General features: G+C 35.2%; 1 protein-coding gene across 4 annotated transcripts in view; it reads right to left on the bottom strand.

The window, feature by feature from the left end:
• LOC104140945 (connector enhancer of kinase suppressor of ras 2) overlaps positions 1 to 23,124 on the bottom strand; it is a 253,111-nt gene that overhangs the window by 97,525 nt on the left and 132,462 nt on the right. For all 4 annotated transcript variants that reach the window (XM_068957202.1, XM_068957199.1, XM_068957200.1 and 1 more), the window contains 2 exons: positions 18,527 to 18,586; positions 9,607 to 9,675 (listed from right to left, as the gene is read on the bottom strand). In XM_068957202.1, coding sequence (XP_068813303.1) covers positions 9,607 to 9,675; positions 18,527 to 18,586 — 129 coding nt within the window. The remainder of the gene's footprint in view (positions 1 to 9,606; positions 9,676 to 18,526; positions 18,587 to 23,124) is intronic.

Here is a 23,124-nt window from a genome sequence, read left to right as displayed (position 1 = left end):
TATTTTTACTCAGTTACCGAATTTAAAATGAACTATTTTAGATTTTTATGGATTGCTTTAATTTTCAAAATGCTCAAACCTTTAGAATTTCATGAGTTCCTTTTAGAAAAGAATGATAAATATTTAACTTAATGATAAATTATTCTAATGAGAACCTTAATGACAGAACCATTAAATACCAAGATCTATTAGAGAACAGTCTGCAATCATTACTAGTAGGCTATGATAAAATGCTTTTAGGAATTTGGACATGTTATTATAAATTGTATTACTAAAAATATATTTGAAAAAAATAGAAGTCATTACAGTGGATTAAAAATCTTAGCTCAATACCAGTGCCTGAGACAGATTTTGATGTATATTCTTAAACAATCAGTCTTTAATAGCGATTAGTAGCCTCTAGCTACAGTGAGACATGTTCAGCAAAGCATATTTTGCTCCTTTAAGACTTTTAACATATACATTCAGTTAATTAGATTCTGTAATATGGGCTAAGATACTTCACTCAGTAACGAAAGTTAACATTATAATTAGACTAATGGAGAAAAAAAGACCACTAGTGTGCATATTTTTTTTTCCTGACTTAATGACATTGGAGCAATCAGAATATCCCTTACATTCAAATCAATAAATTCAGCAGGACATTATTATGTCTGCTTTGCATGGCATAGTAAAGCCATGTTCACCTCCATTTAGGGTTTTTCAAAACACATACATATTCATTATGGTATACCTTAACAAGGCGCAGCTCAGGCAGTGGAAGTAGGAGTGCCTACTGGATAGAATACACAATGCTTTGCTTTGCTTTTCCTGAAAATTCTGGGGATAAAGTAGAAGTATGGTCCCAAAGTTCCTTCACTGCCTTATCAAACCCTAAACAACTATCAGGACTCTGAAGAATGAAGAAGATCTAAGGGACACAGAAATATAGAGTGCATCTCATAGAAGGAGGGATAAAAAAAGGTTAAACCTTCATTTCTTCGCGAGAGCTGTGCATATTCTACTCACTGTAACATTCGCCCAGCTTTAATCCTACCTAGGGAGGAGAAACACTGAGCACTAATTGAATGGAAATTGTAGGAATTTGTTAGTTCCCTGTTAGGCACTTGATCTGGAAATCAAATGTACAAAACAGAATTTACTAAATACTTAGAACACATGTAAATATACTGCATACCACCTGCAAACAAATCATTTTGCTTTGAGACTCCAGCAGGACCTAACCCTTTCATGAATCGGCACAGATGCCTCCCCTCAGGGCTTTTGGAACACATAAGCTAACCCATCTGGACGCTTACTTGAATCTCAAGAGTATAATCTTTCTTCATATTTGCACAAAAAATAAAACTGGAGGATTGTGTAAACTCAGCTTTTTGTTAAGGAACCAGAGTATCATCCTTTTGTACTGTAAGTCATTGATTCACTTTGCCTCACAACACTGCCCAGGTTGGGGAAGGTGGGAAAAATCAAGGGAAATTTGATTAACACGGAAATCAGAAATGATTATTAGATAAAAACGTGGGTGAGATCATAAGACTACTTTCTGAAAATCACTGAATGGGAAGCTCATCATTAACATGTGCAGCTGATTCACTCCTTCTTTATTAATATCCTGTTACTAACAACAATTGATGATGAAAACTAAATGTTCTCCCACTTTCCTGCATAGTTATTTTCATTAACTAATTGAAGAATACTGCAAGATTTCAAGGAAATGCAAGATGTACTATTGGAAGACAGGCATTACTAAACCCTTCTGAGAGACAGAAACCTGGAAGTGAGTGTCTGCTGCAATTTCTTTGCAGATATCCTTTGGGAGAAGACGTTCTAATTCTCATGTCATATCCCCTTCAGTTTTTATCATTCCTTTTCCTCGTGTTTCACAACACACACAGTGGGGTGAAACATAGAAGATGTTACCTATTACTACATTTACAGATTTAGCTCTATCTCTAAAATGAACTCTCATTAAGACTCAAATTCACAATCTCAAAATTTTACTCAGATTTTACAATTGCAAACATATATCCTGGATATTAATTCAATAAACATCTTAACAGCAAAAAGTTAGTGCTGAGATTATTTCATTGTGCTAGGGCTCCTGACATACCTAATTTTAAAGCACGTAATTAAATATACAAGGAACGGTATGAAAGGGTATTAGGCTGCTAATCATGTACTTACATAGCATCCTTCATTCCAGAGAATAACCTTACCAATCATTAAGATGCAACTACATCATTTAAAAACAACCGCTATTTAGAGATAACGTAACAAACAGCTTATACAACAAAGCAAAGGTGTTAGAATTGAAAGAGCCTTCTAGGCTACTACATTCATTTACTCTTCTACATAGTTGCAAGCAACCATAACAATTATTTTCATCCCTTCTTCAATCACTATCCAAAAAGGCAGACTTGTTAGGATCCTTGCTCCTTTTTTCAGTTCTAGAAAAACATTCCAGAATCTCATTGCATTGCTGGTTAAAACAACTGTCTTTCAAATTTTACCATAGATGAATTTATAGATGCTTGTATGGATGGTTTTTCTTGGACAGCATTGTTCTTTACCTTAAAAAGTTCTTTCCCTTCTTCACCTTTATAGCCTCTATCTATGAAGAAAAAGAAATTCTGTCTCCTCTCAGACCTAGCTGGCTAGATTAACCAAATTAAAAACCTTTATACAATCTTTTCATTTAAGACAGATACTGCAGTATCCTTTTTTGCCCTGTTACGTTTTTGTAATGTTCAGGGAATGTAAATTCACATTTGATGACTGTAACTGACCTGTTTATTGCACAGTATTCAGACCAGGTGCCATCAATGTCAAGACAATGGCATGAATACATTATTTCTCCTGCAAACATGTTCCTGATTAATTCCAAGTTCATCTTTGCCATTTTCAGTCACATCACCTCCATGGCTCTCAGTCAACTTGGGACTAATTACTACATTCTGACTTCTGGATTCTTGCCACTTGCTATTGAGTAACATCTAGCTTACAGCAGGAATTATTAAAAGCACTGTTATTGCTCTCTGTTCTATCCAATGACCTTCAAATTCTAATCCTCAAAAATAAACAATCCCCACAACACAGTTTTCTCCAGCTTATCTAGCACTTTTCTAAACAAAACTAGATCAAATATTTTAAAGATATTCAGACAGCTGGATCAACAACTGGACCTGCAATATTTCCACTGTCTGAAAAACTATTTAGCAAAGGCAGAACATTAGCATGACTTACTCTTCATAAATTTATACTGCATTTTATCTAAAACTACATTTTTTTCATGTCTTTAATTATCCTTTTCTCTCTAAACTACCTCCAAAGTGTTGCTTACTGAGCTCTTCCTCAAGTTCTGTAAGTTATCCAGTTTTGCTTCCATCCTGAATATGTATATCTGCATGTTTGTTACGGTTGGTTTCCTACCCTTCCTCTATGTTCAATACTACTATTAATGGAAAATTGCAAGAACCAAATTTTTCTTGGCTAGTGATCATCTTAAGTTTCATTCTACCTTATTTTCACTGTATGACAGTCCCAGCTCTCTAACTGAAGAGTCATGTACCAGGTATAAAACAACTAAGGCAAAATGAAACTTACTTCCCTTTTTATTTCAAGTAAACTGCAGACAATATATTATTCACACAACTTAAGGTATAATTATTAATTCAGTAAACAGGTAAATATACTGTGGTATGTTAGTGTTTCTACATAATTCTGTAAGAGAGGAAGTAAAAATCTACAAGGTATTGACAGAATTAGTGCCTGTTACTACTGCTAGGAAAAAAAAAAATAAAGAGTTTGTGTGATGGTAATTTAGATTATAGAACTTATTTTTTCAAGTTTATTACATTGTTATATTGCCTGAAGTACTTTTTTTTCTTTGATCTTCATAATTGTATTAGCATTTCTTGGGTAGACCAGATTCCACGTAATAATAATCTTTTATTTCTATTTCAATTGTTCTATTGCATACTTTGTAAGCTGCTTTCCTCTGATACTTTTTGAAGATCTTTTTAACACTCAGCTACACTGAAAAGTTATCTGAGAAGTAAAACAAATGGTCTAACTTTGTTAATATTGTTAATATACTGGTTTTAGGAAAAAAAAGAGCATGAAAAAGAAGAGGATGAGCTACCTCTTAGCTGATGCTTCTTTCTCAGCACAGCTAATGCTTTATATAAAATGAGTACATAAATTATAAGTAATAACAACTATTTTGAAAATATACAGCCAAAATAATTTAGTTACATCAATCCCAAAATGCTTAATGCCATGCATTTAGAAATTCAACAGGTGTCATGGTCAGCGTACTTATTCCTCTGTGATAGCTTTACAACCCCAGGGAAATGTCTGAGGATTAGAAGTGCTGTTATCTGTGGCAACTGCAATGGATGGCGGGGACTGTAAAACTCTTTCTAACTGCTCATCTCCTCCGAGGTGTTTAAAAGTTTTCTCCTCTTACCGTTTCACAATAGGTCTTGATTCTTCTCTTTAAACAGACTTCCCGATGGAAAAAAGCCAAATTTAAATTGAAACTACAGTTTTTATTTTAAAAGGAGAAAGTAAGTTAAGAAAAAGTATCTTAGTTTAATTTCTTCACAGAATTACAGAACAGGTGGGCTTGGCAGGGACCTGTGGAGATCATCTGGTCCAATCCCCCTGCTCAGGCAGGGTCACCTAGAGCAGGTTGCCCAGGACCATGTCCAGTCAAGTTTTCAGGATCTCCATGGATGGAGACTCCATATTCTTGCCTATATATGAATGACAAGAATGAAACAAGCCTTCAAAAACAGGCAAACAGCAAGTAACAACTATATTTCTCAGTGGGTGACTATTTTAGCATAGAAGTACTGCCATATGCATGAATGAATATGCTTTTGCTGTACAGCTCTAACTCAATGTTAAATAGGCAAAGTATTTCAGTTGGGAATTTCTAGAGGTTGTCGAAGAGGGACATGCTTTATGATGAAAAATTGAAAGTTTACAAAGAACTTAGCTTACCAAAGAGAAGGTGAAGAGATAATTTGATTAGATACTGAAAATATCTAAATAAGAAATAGGCTCTGCAATCTAACAGCTAAAAATATATAAAGATCAAAGGACTGGAAGCTGATGCTAGACAAAGATAGACTACAAATAAAATGCACCAGTGAGAATAATTAACTACTGAAGCAATTTATCACAGGCTGTGCAAACATCACTGGAAGTTTAAGAATCAAGTGATCTCAGTAAATGAGCAAACATAAATTTATCTGCAAAATACACTGGCCTAGTTTAGTCAAAATCAGATGAGATGATGTCAATAGTCAGTTACAGGATTTTAATCTATTAAAAAGATCCACATGTTCTCTAATTAAGAAAGTATTTTCACTACTGGCAATATGAAAAAGTTGTATCTAATCATCATCATCAAAACAGATTCTTTCAAAACACATTATGTTCAACAGAATTTATTTTTGAAAGACTACCCAAACACTACAGAAAATTCAGTCTTGAGAAAATGTCTTTGTTAGGACAAGGATAAATCTTGGTAGTATGAAGAATATCTGAAGGATACCAATATGTGAATAAAGTACATTTCTACATTTTACATTGTGCAATTTATTGCATTTTACTCCCATGTACACATTCTATGAAAGCATGGAATATCCATTACAAATGAATAGGTAAAAACAGGAATAAGAAATAACACTAGCACCTATACTTTTATCACCTATACTTCTAATGCATTATGTGTGCCCATATGGAAAACTAAGGTTAAACTAGGGACAGCGGATATGACAGGATACATATAAATAATATTTTAACAACTCTGAAAGCTCTATAATGAGTAAGGAAGTGCTTAGGATACTATAGGTAATACTCCTCTCCTCATAAGACAGTGTTGAATGCTTCTTTTGAAATAAATTGAGCAGAGTGATTAATTAAAGAAATACAGAAAAGCTGCACTGCTTTCAGCTCTGCAGCAAGGGGCAAACATGAGACATCACAACTGGTTATAAATGAATGGGAACTGTTGCTGTATTTTTATTTTTTACAAGGAATTAAGATTTGACATTCAAATATAAGAGTGAATAAAATCTTGAGCAAAAGTCTTCGAAAAAAAAAAGATAAAAGGAAAGGAAAGCAAAGCATTTAATCTCTAGCCCTTCTGGTAGGATTAGAACTCAAATCTATAACGCAACTTTCAGAAAGCAAAATGGTGGTGGAAATGGCACTTCCAGGCAAGAAAAATGACTGGAGAACACTGCGAGAGAGGTATGAAGGCAACTCAGCAAGTACACATTGGCTAACTATAATTTCAAACTGTGCTGTATTTATCTCTGTATCTGTATCTTATGCATATATTTCTTCAATGATTTTTCTTCTACATTTACAGTCAAGAAAATTATATTTTGCTTCGCTAGAATAAATTCTAATTATTTGTCATATTTGAGGATGTTGATATTAAAAGTGAACCCTACTAAAGCTGACAGGCTTAAGGCAATATTTTTTCAGAAATAACAAATCTGAAACAATACATGTGGGCAGGGAAAAAGACGAGAACGCAAGTCCCCAAAGACAAGCTTGGGTGATTAAAGCACTTGCTTCTGCCAAGCTGCAAAGTTAATGCAAAGGCTGGTATGACCACGTGTTGGATTCTAGTGAGAACTCAATGCAGATACAAATCCATGCTCCTCTACTTGGTGAGCAAGACGGTTTACAGCTTTGGAAAACCTGAAAAACACCAACACAAATATGCAGGCCTTCCTTTTATAACTTAACTCAGTTCCCCTGCCCCTATTTCACAGGGGTTACATCTCATTTTGTGAACTGGTACTGCTAGTATTAAAACTATGACTGCACAGTAATTTAATGAGCTGCAACCTTTGAATTACTCTAGTCAACTAATGGAAATAATGGTAACTGTATGCATGATATTGATCATGACAACTCCTGGCAATGGGTAAAGGAGGAACAGACAGAAGGTAGCTTGTAATATGACATGTTCCTACAGCAAGACACATCAGAAGTGACTTAAAGAGCAGACTTAAAGAGTAAAGGGGATACTTAAACCCTTAAAATTCCCAGTCTATGGGGGCAGGAAGGTTAGACACAAACCTCTGAAACATACCAAACACTCAGTATTACTGGCTGGCTCTCCAAAGTCACAGTGAAGAAAGAATGAGATTTTCCCAACCATTGCAGAGGAAGAATAAGTTTCCATGAGAAACAGTTTGCCATTTATTTCTTTTCTTAGCCTGTTCTAAACCTCAGAATTAATAATTAGTAGAGGGCTTTTATGAAGAAGCTATTTTATGCCACTTAACTCTGCTGTTGGCACAGTGCCATTAGAGAGAAAGGGATTACAAGTACCAAAAATCTTGGGCCTGTTGTAATAACATACATGAAAACAGAGTTGCTGCCCAGAATGCCAGTTCTTGAGGAGCTGAATGAGGACGTTTCACCTACTGGAGTCAAGATTAAATCAGTTCTGTCACTTGAAGAGTATGTTTGACAGAAAACCAGTCTAATGCATATTTCAACTTGTAGCTATGACAACTTATAAAACCTCTCTAATGTAGCTAAGAGCTGTACTTTGCACCAATATTTTACTATTTTATAACTGAATAAATTATACTACTTTTAAAGATAAAATATTTGTGCTATAATCATAAGAATTTAATAGTTAGACTTTCATGTTTCCATCTCACTCAAATGACAAAGAAACAGAAAGAGGTTTCATAGTTTTGCTTCTGCTGTGTCCAGTTGCAGATGGTGCTGAGAAAGAGGAAGTTACGTGGCTACATTAGAAACATGTCAGAGAAATTACTATCTTCATTGTAACAACGATATTCACAGCTAAACAGCAGTAAATACAAGTGTTCCGTATCACCTATAGCCCCAGTAACACTGATTCCACTCCAGTTTTGGAGAAAAAGTGCTTATGACTTATGATACTACCGGGAGAAAATTTAACTGCATAATTTTCAGAAGAATAATCTTCAACATTGGAAGTGTCCTATAAGTTAAGAAGTCAGCAGCTTGCCTCATCACAAAATAGGAAAAGAAATGTAGTCATTCAACTTTGAATGAGGCTCAGCTCCCTCATAGGCCTTTAGAGTACACTCACAGTAATTTAATCTAAAAAAAAAACATAATTCATTCTTCAGTGGTGTGTGTTTTACGTCAGGATACAATTCTATGAAAACTGCAGAGATGCATTATTTCTGTATTTATACATAAAATACATATATGTGGTTTGTTCTATATGCAATTATACAATACTTGCTTAACTGCATACAGCCGAGAAAGAAATATAGCATCTGCTGTGACTCTTCACCCAACTCCTGCTCAGGCTTTGGGCCTAACATGCAGCTCATGCTAAGGTCTGATGTAAGCTGGGAGCAGCACCGTTAGGCTAAAGTGAAAGCAACATGCGTGCCAGAGACTCAAGGACAAAAAACAACAAGGTGTGCTAACCCTTGCAGTTATAGGAAACCTCTTGTTAACACCTGATAACATTGAAACTCTTGGGAATTAAGTAAATTCTTGCCCAGGAACTACTGAAACAACTAATAAGGATGGTATAGACCAAAATTGCAAGCTGGTGGGTACAAATATGTCAGCTCACCCAAACAGCCTTTGAAGCGGATCCACCAGCAGCTGGACCGCTGAGGCTCTCATGCTTGCTGGTGCAATTCAGGGGACATCCACATCATGACGGAGGAGGAAGGATGAGTGCTCTCACCATCGTTTAGGTAACTATTTTGCTCATAAGCACACAATGCTAACAAATCATCCAGTTAACGAATCAGTGACCTAATGAATTAAGTAACTAGAGAATTAGCAATTTAAGCTAGTCCACAGAGAAGGGATTAATCCCGTGTTTGCTTGTTTGTTGTTGTGTTTTTACTTAATGAGCTCATAAAGTTTGTTTCACACAGTACACCGTTCTGTAGATTTGACAGTAGCACCATGACAGCAGCACATTTAAAAGTAAGTAAATCATGTGCCTTCGACTCAGCATACATTTCTGCATACACATGCTTATGTCATATTAAACAGATTAATAGTTTCACTGACTTCATAAAGCTTCTCATCTGCTTAAAAACAAATCTGCATACAAGAATGCACAAAAGCAAAAAACCATATAGATATCTATCAACACTTTAACTTTGTTTTGCTGCTGCTTCCTCATTCAACCAACCTTATTCAGACTATATGGCCATTACAGCACTTCCGCATTTTGAATATGAATCCCAGATTAAAGAGAATGCAAATGAAAGGGAATCTGTTTAAGAGAAAGGTTAAACTAGCTGGCAAAACGACAATGAAAAGTTTAAGTTTTAATCAATATGATTGCTATAAACTGCAGATGAAACATTCTATGATCCCCTTATATAAAGAGTATGACAATGAACAGCAATTATTCAAAATGTAAGTTTGGCTTGTTAATCACTCAGCTTATGCATCTTCCCATTAGGCATCAGCAGTGATCACTGTATTTTAGAAGGCATAAATAGTAATATAATTTGGCACAGTTGGCTGCTGAGAAGAATTACATCTTTTTAACATCAGTAGACAAAGCCTGCAGAGCAGAATTTGCAAAATACTTACCACAGTTTGATGGTTGACCTGGATCACCTCATCTCCCGCATGGATTTTCTTACACTGGTCAGCAGGAGACTAAGGACAACAAATAACAATCAACTTTACACTCAGGGTTGAGAGGGGAGTAAATGGTGAAAGAGGCAAAAAAATTCTGTCCAAGGAAATATTATTATTATCAAATAATAATTCACTGTATTTATAAAAACTATATTGATAAGGAACTGTGTTTTTTCTGGTTATAGATGACAAATCAATGATGAAATATTCTGGACTCTCACTTCCACTGGTGATATGCCATCTTACTGACTAGGTAACTATTTTAGCATCTTTACCTCTCAGAGGCGAGATTACTGAGCCCCCAGCTGTCACAATCTTATCAGGAATACACTGACTGAATGTATGTCCCTTGTCAGTAATTCTGTTAAACCAACAAATGGTGAGCTTACTGCATGTACATGGACAGGGCTGGAACAACTACGTATGTAACGGAAAAGGAGGTCTCACACAGTCCTTTATATATCAGTCTTGATTCTTAAGTGCACTGCAGGTACTTCCAAACACACAATAGCTCTAGCACTTCCAAGACAGTACCAGATAAACCATACAAACACAGGAAGTGGCAATTTACTAATTGATAAAGTATGTGAGGGATGTGATGTTCTTTAGGATATATAATACTCCACTCTCATAATTCCAGGACCTTTGAGCTGAGCTTCAACTACTTTATTCTAAATGTAGCTGCTTGTGTTCATATTACAACAATTAAATTCCAGTGCCCAAGAAGGTATTTAAACACGGTCGACTGCTACTTAGGAAAACATCATTAAATGCTTTCCGTAAAACCAGATCATAAAATCCATAAGACACAATGACAAGCTCTACAACTAAAACTATTACAAAATGTAAATAAATATTGCATCACAGATCTTTCAAATTAAAATCAAGTTAAAGGGAGGTTTTAAATAAGACTTTCCTACACATTAGTCTTACAGACCTAAGATCCAGAGGGTTGGTGTAAGCAAGAGGCTAACTTTTCACCTTGTTTCTTACTGCTTTCTTGACACCTAGTGTCAGAATTGACTAAAATGTATTATCATCATCATAATAACACGAGTAAGAGGCAAGACTTCTCATTGTGATCTGATATATTCTGATGTACATCTGACAAGGCATGCAGGAGGTCAGTAGACATGCTGAGGAGGTAAAGTAAAAACATTCAGAAGAGTACTTAAGAGCTAATTCTATCAAACAAGTTTTTTTTTTTCTTGGATGTAAATGTGAGAAAATTATTTGTATTTAAATAGGAAAGAAAAATGTGTGCTTTGTGGACACATACGTGTGGCATTATTCAGAACTGAAATTAAGCTAAAAGAATGCATCTGTTGTTAACGCACTAGTATCACATCTGTCTTAATTATTTTCTTATTATACTCAAACAAAAGTAGCACTGCTTTAGGAAGTCACCAAAAAAACCCTAACAAAAGTGACAACCAGCTTGTGAGACAGATAGAGGAAGTATTTCAGTTTACAAGAGAGAAACCATGGCAACTTCCATACATTGTGCACTAGCTTACAAAAGTCTTCTACTGACATAGAGGAGGCCAATTTTGAATAAGAGAAAATAACTAGCAAAGATTTAAAGAGCTGAGGTATCACTTTGGAAAGTAAATCACAGCAGAAATTGGTTAATGGGGAATTAGACCAGCCAGGGGATTTGGACGAGGCTGAACAGTGATCTAGCTTTAATACCGTTGAAGAAATTCCTCACAGAAAAGGGACTATGGTATCAAAACATAGTTCAGTTCTGGATGCATTCTGGAGTCAGCCTACAACTAAGTTGCACGTGGCACAAGAGCCTTCACAAGAAACGTGAAGGAAGAAAACATTTAGCTGAATTCAAAGATGACTTGTAGAGATTTATATTTATGATCTCACTATGTACCCAACAAAACTTTCAGGAAAAACTGGCAAGAGCTCTTCAGCCAGACAATCTTCACCAAGCACACATCCCATCCATCATTTCTATCTTTTTTTGTGGATGGAGGTTATAAACACAAGGGCAGGGGGGAAACAGAAGGAACAAGGACAACAGAAACAATACAACAAAGGCCCAAGCAGCCACTAGGAAGAAAACGACTAATCTAATAGTGACCTTTGAGCAGAATGCCAGTGAAAAGACTCCATCCGTGAGGATATCAATTTACTATCCAATGGTCAGCATCTGCTGACTAATCGATAGATTCTGCAGTCTACACAGCTGCTAGAGTATTAGGAGACATCACTAATTATTCCATCAGTAAGAAATAACAAGCCAGGAGGGCGAATGAATACCCAGTATGTTGTTACAGGCGTCATTCCAAGCTTAGCTTTATTTTCCGTCACTGCTTGCTGATCACTCCTGACCTCTCTCTGCCCCCTCCCCAAAATAAACCATGTTTTGACTCCTCACCTTCTTGATCTCTGCTTGTTCTTGCACGACACAGGGCTTTTGTGTCTCCTGGAGCTGGCACTCCAGTCCTGGAACTAAGCTGCCCATTTCCTACTCATTACAGACAAATACCATCTCCTACTATCTGAATTCTTCTGCACTAAAATAAATAGGATTTTACCTATATATTATATAGGATGGCATGAAGAAATTCCTGGCTCCAGTGTCAACTTCTCTTCTTGATGTAAACATACAGAATTTTGGTTACCTGCTCTTTTCTACAGGACTAACAGAATCACTTAGAGGTTTGGGGGTTTTTTGTTTTTTGGCTTTTTTTTGGTTATAAGCAGGGTATTTCATTTCCATTTCTAGAATCCAGTGTGAATACAAAGTAGGGTGCTTTAAATAGTGAATGAAAGGTAAGCAGGAAACTGAAATGAATGCCTTACTCCTGATGTGTTTAACGTCAATAGATATTAATTAGAAGAGCAAAGGCCTGGTTCCTTCCCCTTTTCGCTCCTTTCTCGATTTAGATGAGGCTGAGCTTATTATCTTTTAAAATTGAACACTAGTTCTGAGGTCAATTATCCCTTCAAAAGGAATGAAAAATCAATTTGCTGAAATGGCAAAAATTAAATGTCTTTGAAGCCGGTTTATCTGCAAATATGATTACACTTACAGCAGCAAAAACAAAAAAGCAACTTCTTATGGTGTTGTCTTATCAAAAAGTTTTGACATTTAGTCAAAATAAAAATGCAAATTTTAATGGCTGGCACTTATGGTAACTCCTCCCCACCCCTTTCAATTAGTAGGTCCTTTACCAAGAAGATTTTTCTTATTTAGCACAGTAAATTCCACAAGAAAAAGAAATGTTAATTACACTTTTGAACTAAGATATCTATGTGTACCCTCACGTGTTGAGTCATTCACATGCAAGCACTATAAATCATGTATTTTTTTACTTCTTCAGCATCCATAGAGGCATAGCCAAACCCCTGTAAATTCCCTTCACGTTCACAAAAAGAACTGAGCATGCCCTTTTCTGACAGTTCCGCTCAGTTTCAAAGCTTCACATATATATTAATATAAACCTGTGGTGGAAAGTCCACCTAGAACTGAGAAAACAAGACAATTCAGCATGACTTTAATCCCTTAAAGTTACACAAGACTTGACCTAACTCACTGAAAAGTAATATAAAAACTCCACTGATCCTGTGAAGATTTGACTTGACGCTGGATCAGGATTAACTGAAAACATTTCAATCAAGTTTTATCAGTATAAAAAAAACACATAAAAAGACATGAGGCCTGCTTCAATGGTTGCATCAACATATAATAATTCTGTAGCTGGTCATAAATGGCAACGTGAAGAAAACACCACAGATTACCTTTTTACTACCAAGTGAGAGCACCTTCTTAGAAAAGATTTGCATGGAGACACTGGCAGTGATGTTAGTAGCAGCCTACCACAAAAGGACAAGGGAAATTCAAATAGCCACAAGGTGACTCTGTTTATCTTAGTTTAACAACAGTAGGACTCATAAAGCTAGTGCAGATTAGAATACATACACAGTGTAGACAGATTACAGCCACAGGCAACTCCTTTAGATAATTGTTTCCGATAAGGGAAAAAGGCCTTACTGTAAGGTCTTGAAATGAAACTGCGCTCAGACTAGTGGTAATACAATTATCCTAGGTGCATATGAACCTACTAACTTCTTTTAAATTGAATTTTCGAAATAACTTGAAATGCAGAAAGTTTCATGAAAACCTCTTCAGTTATGGTAATAACTGAAGGATAGGATCTTGAAAGAAATTTTTCTACTTCAAAAGTTAAATGTGGAAGATATTTTACAGGGTTCTTCACTCGGACTGATCACAGAATCACAGAATCGTTTAGGTTGGAAGGGACCTCTGGAGATCATCTAGTCCAACCTCCCTGCTCAAGCAGGGTCACCTAGAGCATATTGCCCAGGATCACATCCAGACAGGTTTTGAATATCTCCAGGGAAGGAGACTCCACCACCTCTCTGGGCAACCTGTGCCAGTGCTCTGTCACCCTCACAGTGAAGAAGTTTTTCCTCAGGTTCAGATAGAACTGCCTGTGGTTCAGTTTCTGCCCATTGCCTCTTGTCCTGTTGCTGGGCACCACGGAGAAGAGGCTGGCCTCATCCTCTTGACACTCCCCCTTCAGATACTTGTACACATCGATGAGATCCCCTCTCAGTCTTCTCTTCTCCAGGCTGAACAGGCCCAGCTCTTGCAGTCTTTCTTCATAGGAGAGGTGCTCCAGCCCTCTAATCATCTTGGTAGCCCTCCGCTGGACTCTCTCCAGTAGCGCCATGTCTCTCTTGGACTGGGGAGCCCAGAACTGGACACAGTACTCCAGGTGAGGCCTCACCAGGGCTGAGGAGAGGGGCAGGATCCACCTCCCTTGACCTGCTGGCAACACTCTGCCTACTGCACCCCAGGAGACCATTGGCCTTCTTGGCCACAAGGGCACACTGCTGGCTCATGTTTAACTTGTCCACCAGCACTCCCAGGTCCTTCTCTGATGGTCACTCAACCAGTTACAGAACAAACCCCTAACTTTCCAGACAGGCATAACGTTCTTCCAATCTTTTCATTTGTCAGAAAGTTGTCAAAGGGGACTGAATCTGTTCTTTTTCTCAAACAGAACGTTGATCATACTTCAAGAAACACTTTAAAAATAAATGGGTTATATTTTAAAATCATAAAGATCATTTTAAAATTTTGATTTCCTTCTCTTCACTTCCTAATTTATTTTTAAAACCTAATCTTGCTTTGGCTATCATAAAACTTTTCTCCAACTTTGAATTCTACTTAATAAAGCATCTTTAGGGCCAGGCAGATAAACTACAGTATATAATAAAGACACAAGATACAGCATAATAGGAAGCCCCAAAGAAAGTTCAAGAAGCTAATGTAATCCGTTTTCTTGATCGAACAATTCCCTCCCAAAGGAGATAAGCGCACAGAGCTTTCAATAGTTCTCTCAGGAGATTACCGAATATTAGAATTCACCTTGCTATAGCAGATTTTCCTAACAGAAAAAGAAATCTTTGACTGGCTATTCTCATTACTTAGAACTTTTTTTTTAGTCTCCTGATCTTAAGTAACGTTCTCTCCTGTATGAACAAATTCTGGACAAAGGCCTGAGCTCAATCCTGTTACCTGTTAGACCAATCTATTAGGTAAGAGTTGAGGACGCATGTTAATGACGAACACCAGTTAAAAACTATGCACCCTCTACTTTGAAGAACTACTGCAAGTTTGATATAGACACACGACTGCTCCACAGGCACTGAATTAACATAGAAATACAGCAACAACTATGCTGTTATCAACTTTGATATTACGAATATTCCTCTCCAGAACCAATACTACAAGTATTGAATCGTGCTAACAGTGAAATCGACAACACTGTTCAAGATGATAGAAATGCAAAAAATCCATCCTATTATAAAAGCTAATTATTTTAATAATCAAAATTCTTCTAAATAAAGACATTTTATAACACTTTGCTTTTAAAATTTAACAGTATTCCTTTAAAACACCGGAATTGTCACTTTGAGTGACAAAATTTTAATATTTGAAATAAAATGTCAGTTATGGCTTCATCAGGTTTTAACAAATATACACGAAGTGGGAAGATTTAAATTGCCTGTGAAACAACTGTATCAAAACACACACAAAAAATTCTAAGCCATTGGCATCACGCAAAATTCATGCTTCAGCTGTACACCTAAATACTATAGTGGGCTGAGGAAAAAAAGTCAGTTGAATTATTCAGTTCTGAACAACTGTTTATGTAAACAATTTTATTTCCTATGCATATAAGAATCTTGAAAAATAAAATATTACTACGTTAATTTACTCCCTTATAACATTTAAGGGAGTTAAATTTTATTCACAGCAAGTTCCAGTTGCAGGAAAGAAGAACGAAATGTATCCTGACTCTGTTGTAACTCTTATTAAAATAATTCATATAGATCTTTCCTCCAATATAATTAAAGGACTACTATTTTAAACACATACTCTGGGTAATTACCTAGGAAGAGAAAATTTTGTACCTTCAACAAAAATTCATTTTATTGCTCTTTCAAATCCATCACACGCTCAGCTAACAGAAAGGCTAAAATTAACAATTATTAAGTTATAAATTCTGAGTTCGTTGCAACATATTAGTGGTTCAAGAATTAAGGAAATCCATTTATAATTCAAGGATTTAAATTTTTATGATGAATTCACAAGAAAAAGTTACATCTTTTGTTCCAGCCACAATAGTGCATCAACTTAAAACACTCTCCCAATGGGTACCAGTATGGCCAAGTGTTAGAAACTAAACTAAAATTAGTCTTTAAACTAAAATTGCCTTTGATGCTTTGGATTTTTTAAATAATTCAATACTTCATCAAAATAACTTTCTTTTTAAGTAGTTTCCCCTCAAACAGCATTCTACTTCTCAAAAGAATTAAAATTACAATGAAAAATTGGATTAATTTTAACGCAAGTCATTCATTCTATGAACAAAATCTGCTTTAATATAACCACAATAATTCATCCGTAAGTTTAATGGCTCAAATAAACATACAGTTATTTTAACACTTCTAAAGACTGCCAATAGTATTAATATAAATAAGCATCCAAATTTAAAGTTTAATTTGTATTAGATTTCAGAAATTGTGACATACAAATCATAAGGCTTTCCCCAGGTCTGCTCTGTCCAAACACTGATTGACCTAAAACTACATAACATAAAACTATCTGAATATACATATAACAAAAGTAGAACACAGTATCACATGAGAAACTCACCAACACGGACGAGAATTCCAGTGAGGTATGCCAGTAAGTATTTACATCTTTGACTAGCTGTGCAGTGCTAGTTTTATTTTGTCTGGGTATCAGTATTACATAATTTCTGCCTTAGCCTTATAAAATCTAAGGTTGTAAATTATCCACCTATATGCTGTTAAAAACATCCAGGACTGAAGTTCTCTCTAAAAAACTGACTATGTGAAAAACAGAAGACAGGTCCTATTATAAGCTCTGTCATAATAATTAGATGACAAGAGTTGAAGTCAAATTATTATTCGTAACTCATAATTACAAATTAAGTAACAAGAAGGAAGTTTAGAACCTTTTTAGTCATTGTTGTCACAGCGATAATCTTTTTCTCGGATCAGTCATACTGATTTGTGTGCTGCAGCCTTTCTGCATGTTTTTAATTCAGATAATGCTTCTACTACTGCCTAATACTTCTGGGACTAGAATGAAAATGACAATACATTCTTCCTAGTCTCTTCTGCATCTTTACTGCAGATGATGGAAACTGTGAAGATACAATGGTGCTTAACTCCTCCTAATATAACTTATTCAGGAATGGTTATTTTCATAAAAGAACTTTTTGTATGTCCTCTCACAAACTCTTTAAAAAAATTATTTGTATTCTTTAACTAACTTGTTTTTCAACGTTTGTCGATTCACCCATCACTTCTGTGTATGTACGACGTTTTATTTGCTCCTTTCTGCAATCTCAATCTCTCCATTTTTAGGCATAGTCCTCCCAGTAATTACTGCCAGCTTTGAAAACCTTCCAGCTTATCAAAGACCATTGTGTAATCTAAATGCTATCAAATACACTATTTTAACTTATCTTTCTCTATTATGTATATCTTTTACAATCCCCTATCTTGCATATCTCAACGATTTTAATATTTATTATTTTACAATCTATTTTATTGAATTGCCTTGACATAGAGAAGCTAATAAGTCAGTCCTAGGATAAGCATAATCTCTAAGAAAACCGAGATGCCTAACAATTCTTCCAAAAATCCACTGTGCTCATTTTTCTAACATTCTTTATTTTCCTGATGAATTTGATAATTAAAGCTAGACTTCACAAAAATTTTACTATCCATCCTATAACGAAAACCAAAAAAAAAGAACATTTAGCAGAAAAAAATTCATCATTGTATGGCAATATTGACTGGTTGTATAAAGTAGGCTAACTGTATTTTTTAAGGGCAGGTCAAATGATAGTTATGCTTTCATTAACTCTGCAATGTTGTGATTACTCTGGTCAATATAAATATCTGAAGGTTATCTGTTATATCATTCTTACTGTCCTGTTGAAAGAAAATGTATACACAAACACTATTTACAAGGTATGTTGGAAGAACCATTCGTTCTTCTATGTTGGAAGAACCAGTCTCGACAAAGCTCGAGACTTTCATTCTAATATAACATTTGTTTGTTACTTCATCACAGATATTTTTTTCTTTGTGTATTTTCAAGGTTTTCAAAATTATTAAGAAGTGAATATAAAAATGATATAATACAAAAAAGATAAAGGAAAATGAAGTATTAATAGCAAGTGTCTTCACTTAAGTAAATTTTTCTATTACAAAATACATTGCAAACATGCAGAAAATACTTATATGCATGATAAAAAAGTCTTTTAAAGAAGCTTACATTTTCAGTTGTTCCTGTGATTACATGTAGCCCATCATACGTTGATTTGATATACATTCCCTTAAGAAAGAGCAAGAAGAGTAATTAATATCTGTAGGTAACAAATCAATAATATTTGCATGATAATGAAAAAGTATGCTCCTTCTGGTTTAAGGGCAATGACATTTCAACAGACTGGAAGGAGCCATGGTTGAATATCATTTTCAAATTTAGGTTGAAACAAGTATATATCAAGACCCATTATAAACATTATAGTTATCTCATTTTATGTGTTTTTTTAATGCTAAAACACACACTCCCAAGGTTTTGGGCAGAATTCAACACCTAGCATCAGCATAACAGCAGATTACAATTCAGTATTTGAAATATTTAACACTTGACCTCCTTACTAGTGATGTAAAAGGAGAATCAAAATTGAAGCAATGAATAGGAAGAGCCTTTAAACTTAAATGTCTTCTTCAGAGAGTTACTGATGCAGTAAAAATTAAACTACAGCCTAACCCAGAAAAGACACAAGCCAATATTCATATTGCCAATTTATGGAGAAAAATGAGCTTGGTGAGATAACAAGAACTTTGCAATTAGTCCAGCAAAAATTCTGCTTCAAGGAAGTGACTAGCAAGATACGTAAGAGAGAGAGCATAAGTAGGTATCCCTCTATCTGTACACAAACACACATGCACACACAAAGACTTAAATGTCAGTGCGATTCAACTGCTTGACTCTTGTCTCTCAGCAGGAAGGTCATAGTTTCACATCTCTCCATGTAGCATGGATATCCATCAATTTTTGAAATTTAATTGGCAAAGCTTACTGTTGATTCAATATCCTTTGAATAATTCTGAATCACCTTGTGTTGTCAAAATAGAGGTTTAGAGCCCCCAGCAAAAAAGAAAGAACATTTTGTTCACAGGAATTCTGTATTTGTCAGAAAATACATATTCCTAGTCTCTCCTGTATCTTTACCGACTTCAAAAAGGTGCAAATTTTTATTGTCAAAGTCACCTAAAATAATGAGAAATATAATTTAAATGTTTCTTGTTACCCTTCTTCCTATATGCTGTGTTTTCACACTGGCCTATTTCTCCTTAGTTGGTTCATGATCTCTTTCATCTTGATGACAAGAGCAGCTATCTGGCCTCAATACTTCATAGGAAATAATGTTTATTCAGGAAACTTGATCTATCAAACGTTACTGATTTCCAGCTGAATTATAATGGTAGAGAACCATATAATTTTTTTTTTCCTGACAAAAAAAAAAAAATCATACTTACTTGAAAATCCAATTATCTGCTGATAAGCAGATCTGACAACAAATTTCACCTATTGTTAATTAACTAGTCTTTAAAAAGTTGAAGGATATGCTCTGTATTCTTGCAGGCATTACTCACTTTCACTAGTTTCAGTCAGATTCCTCTTTGAAGAATGTTTTAAATAATATACAGTTACCATATCTGCATTATCACTGCATTATTTCATAAAATACTTTCAGAATACAAAAGTCAACCTAGAAAACCATTCTGTTCTTCCCCAGGAACTTAGCGTTAGCAGGAATTCACCAATGTAAAGGTGGAGGAAAAAAAATTTTCTGTTAATTGCAAAACTATATGATATACTTCACTTTTTTCAACTCTATGCAATATACTATAATCCTTCTGGGAAGGCATAAGGTATAGAGGAGGTAGTAATATTGGCAGTACTGTTACCAGCTGAGGAGATTTGAAATTTCTTCCACTGCACAGTTCTCAGAGATACGTAACTGAGTACGTCTTTACGGTGGACTTTAAAGATGTAATTCCTTTCCTATCCAAGAACCCTAAACCAAAAGCCCCAATATTCACAAGTAATTCTTATTCATCTGTGTAGTTGCTTTGACTCCAGCATAACTACACACATTAAAAAAATGTTACGCAGGGAAATAAACATACTACTGCAAGATAGATGAGTACCTACTACTGTACTCACTGTATTTATACAGTGAGTTAATTAAGATAATGTAGCTGTCACAGCTAAATATATCATCTATCATGTTGGAAAATAATGCAATTCACAGATACCTTCCTTTTCCTTAATATTTTATGCTATTGAGCATCTTATCATGGCTGTTTACAAAAGAACCAAAAGAATTCCACAGCATTTGGCATTCTGCTTCAGAATCAATTCCTGGTGGGACAGATTGATTCTATTCAGCATCACAATCAAAGCATTAACACATCACAGCTTAATGCCGGACCATAAGGATGTTTGATGAGTTTCAAAAACTAATTTCAGGATTCCTGAACACTGATGAAGAAGATCTACAGGCTATTAGTTTGCCTAAAAATATAGTAAAGCACTACAAAAAGAAGATCTTGTTGCTGTCTACAACTGCCTACGTGAGAGGGTGTAGAGAAGACAGAGCCAGACTCTTCTCAAAGGTGCACAGTGGGAGGACAAGAGGCAAGGGACACAAGCTAAAACTTGGTATGAAGGATTTTTTTTTTCCTTCAAATTAAACCTTGGTAGCCTTGAAATCATCTTCACAAAATGCAGTTAGCTGAAAAAAAAAAGTTCACCACACAGTTTTCCACTATTTCATTCTATATAGTTGAATTAATTTTATTAGTTTGCTATTCTACTAATTTTATTAGTTTGCTATTAGTTTGCAGCACCTTCAGCTATTACTCACAAGCATCTGATTCTCTGACCACAAACAAACGAGCACTAGATCATGAAAAAATCCCTAAGGTTCTCACTAGAAATAGGATGCTGACGCTCCATTAGAAGTATTACATACATATTTAATACTTATCTAGAATGCTTTATCTTGGCTTTCTATAATGATATTTCGGGCCAGAATGTTATACAATAATGACACATCTGTCACAGAAGTATATTATTTTAACACTTAGTGGACTTAACAGTAAAATATTTGCAGCCACCCTTTTACTATCAAATTTAATATCATGGTTCTAACATCCCACGGGTTTTGACAAGATTCATTTCCCTCTCAACAAATCAAGGCCAATGCAGAAAACACTGATAAACTTCCCATGTTTCTCAAGTTTTAACACCTATTTCTTCAGAAAGTTCTTGACCTCCTGTGAAACTATGTGTATTTCAAAAAGAAGTCAAATTATGACTCAATCTCTTAACACAGAGACAAAAAATTGACTAATTACTAAAGATTACCCCACCTTTTGCTACCTGCTCTTTCTTCTTAGCTATTAAACTTTAAGAACAAAATATATAAACAATTTTAGTGAATGCATCACAGCCTTCAAATTATCCCAGATAAAGCTTTCGTCCTTGTTTCCCGAAAAGAAAAACAATGAAGGAGCTTGTTTTTTGCTAACCATTACAGTAGCACAATAGCTCCTTGACGTTTCGGTATTATTTGAAACATAAAAAGGTTACATTTTATCTAAAAATATAAGAATTTATATTTTTATTTTGTATATGGATTTTTATTCAATTTTATATACTTTAGAATATAAGGTATTTACCTATTTTTTATATATATACACACATATAAAAATAATTTCATGGCTATAACATTACATATATTTATAACATATAAAATAGTAGCTCCAACAATATTCTTCCACTGGGCAGAAGGTTTTGAGTGTAACACTGGAAAAAAGACGAAAAGCGCTCTTTAGAAGAACTCCCGAAACACACACACAGGCTCTGAAAGCTGTCCAGTCTACAGGCCAGATATGTTTCCTGCTTGAAAGACAGCACTTCATATCTCTCTTTCCAACCCTGTAAACATTTTTCCCTATAAAACCTGTCCTTGATAAGCAGACCGTCAGCACTTGCCTATCCTATTATAACAGATAATGCTGTGTCTAACACCACATGTACAGTTCAATTCAGATCTCAGCCGCTCTTTGTGGTAGAAAGATTCTTAAAAGACAATTTATCCTTCAACATGAAAAGACACTAGCGCTTAGAAAAAATATTGCTTCTAAAGGACAAACTATGTCAATGCTATTTTAGGGACTGGCACACTCCTCCATGTTTTTCTTTTTTAAATCAGCAGGTGTAAAGACTTGACTCTCCAGGCTTATTTTAAGTGATGTTGGCATAGGTTAGAAGCAGCCCTCTAAAGTTTAAGTTGCTCATATATGTATATGAAGTTGTGTTATGGATATAAATAAAAAGCTTTAAGGAATTATCATAATCAAACTTCAAGGGAAAATAGGAAAATCACGTACTTCCGGCTTACAAGAAAGTGTTTGAAACAGTAAAATTTGGTAATTCAGAGAGCTGTTAATTCTATAAAACCAATAAAAGCATGCAAGTATTCACAGTCTGAATCAGGCAAAACAGTTGGACCTTGCTTTCAACTTAACGGGCTATTGGCCATCTTTTTGTTCATCATTCTGCTTCCACTACAATAAGCATTCTTCATGCTTAATAAGCCAAGAAAAAATGGGAATACAGTCTGAAGAAAATGCTCTGCCAAATAACACAAGTTCCAGGCAAATATTAATTCTATACTGCAGCTGACAAACTGAAGCATCAAGCCTCTTTTTCCTAAGCCCAGATATGAATAACTCAGCAGATTCTATTATGGCAGCTGGTAACATTCCTGGAACTGTTAGAAAGAGATA

The sequence above is a fragment of the Struthio camelus genome, chromosome 11 (assembly GCF_040807025.1).
Source record: "Struthio camelus isolate bStrCam1 chromosome 11, bStrCam1.hap1, whole genome shotgun sequence".
Taxonomy (NCBI): Eukaryota; Metazoa; Chordata; class Aves; order Struthioniformes; family Struthionidae; genus Struthio; species Struthio camelus.
The sequence above is the reverse complement of the archived record's forward strand: the minus strand, read 5'-3'. Positions and strand labels throughout refer to the sequence as shown.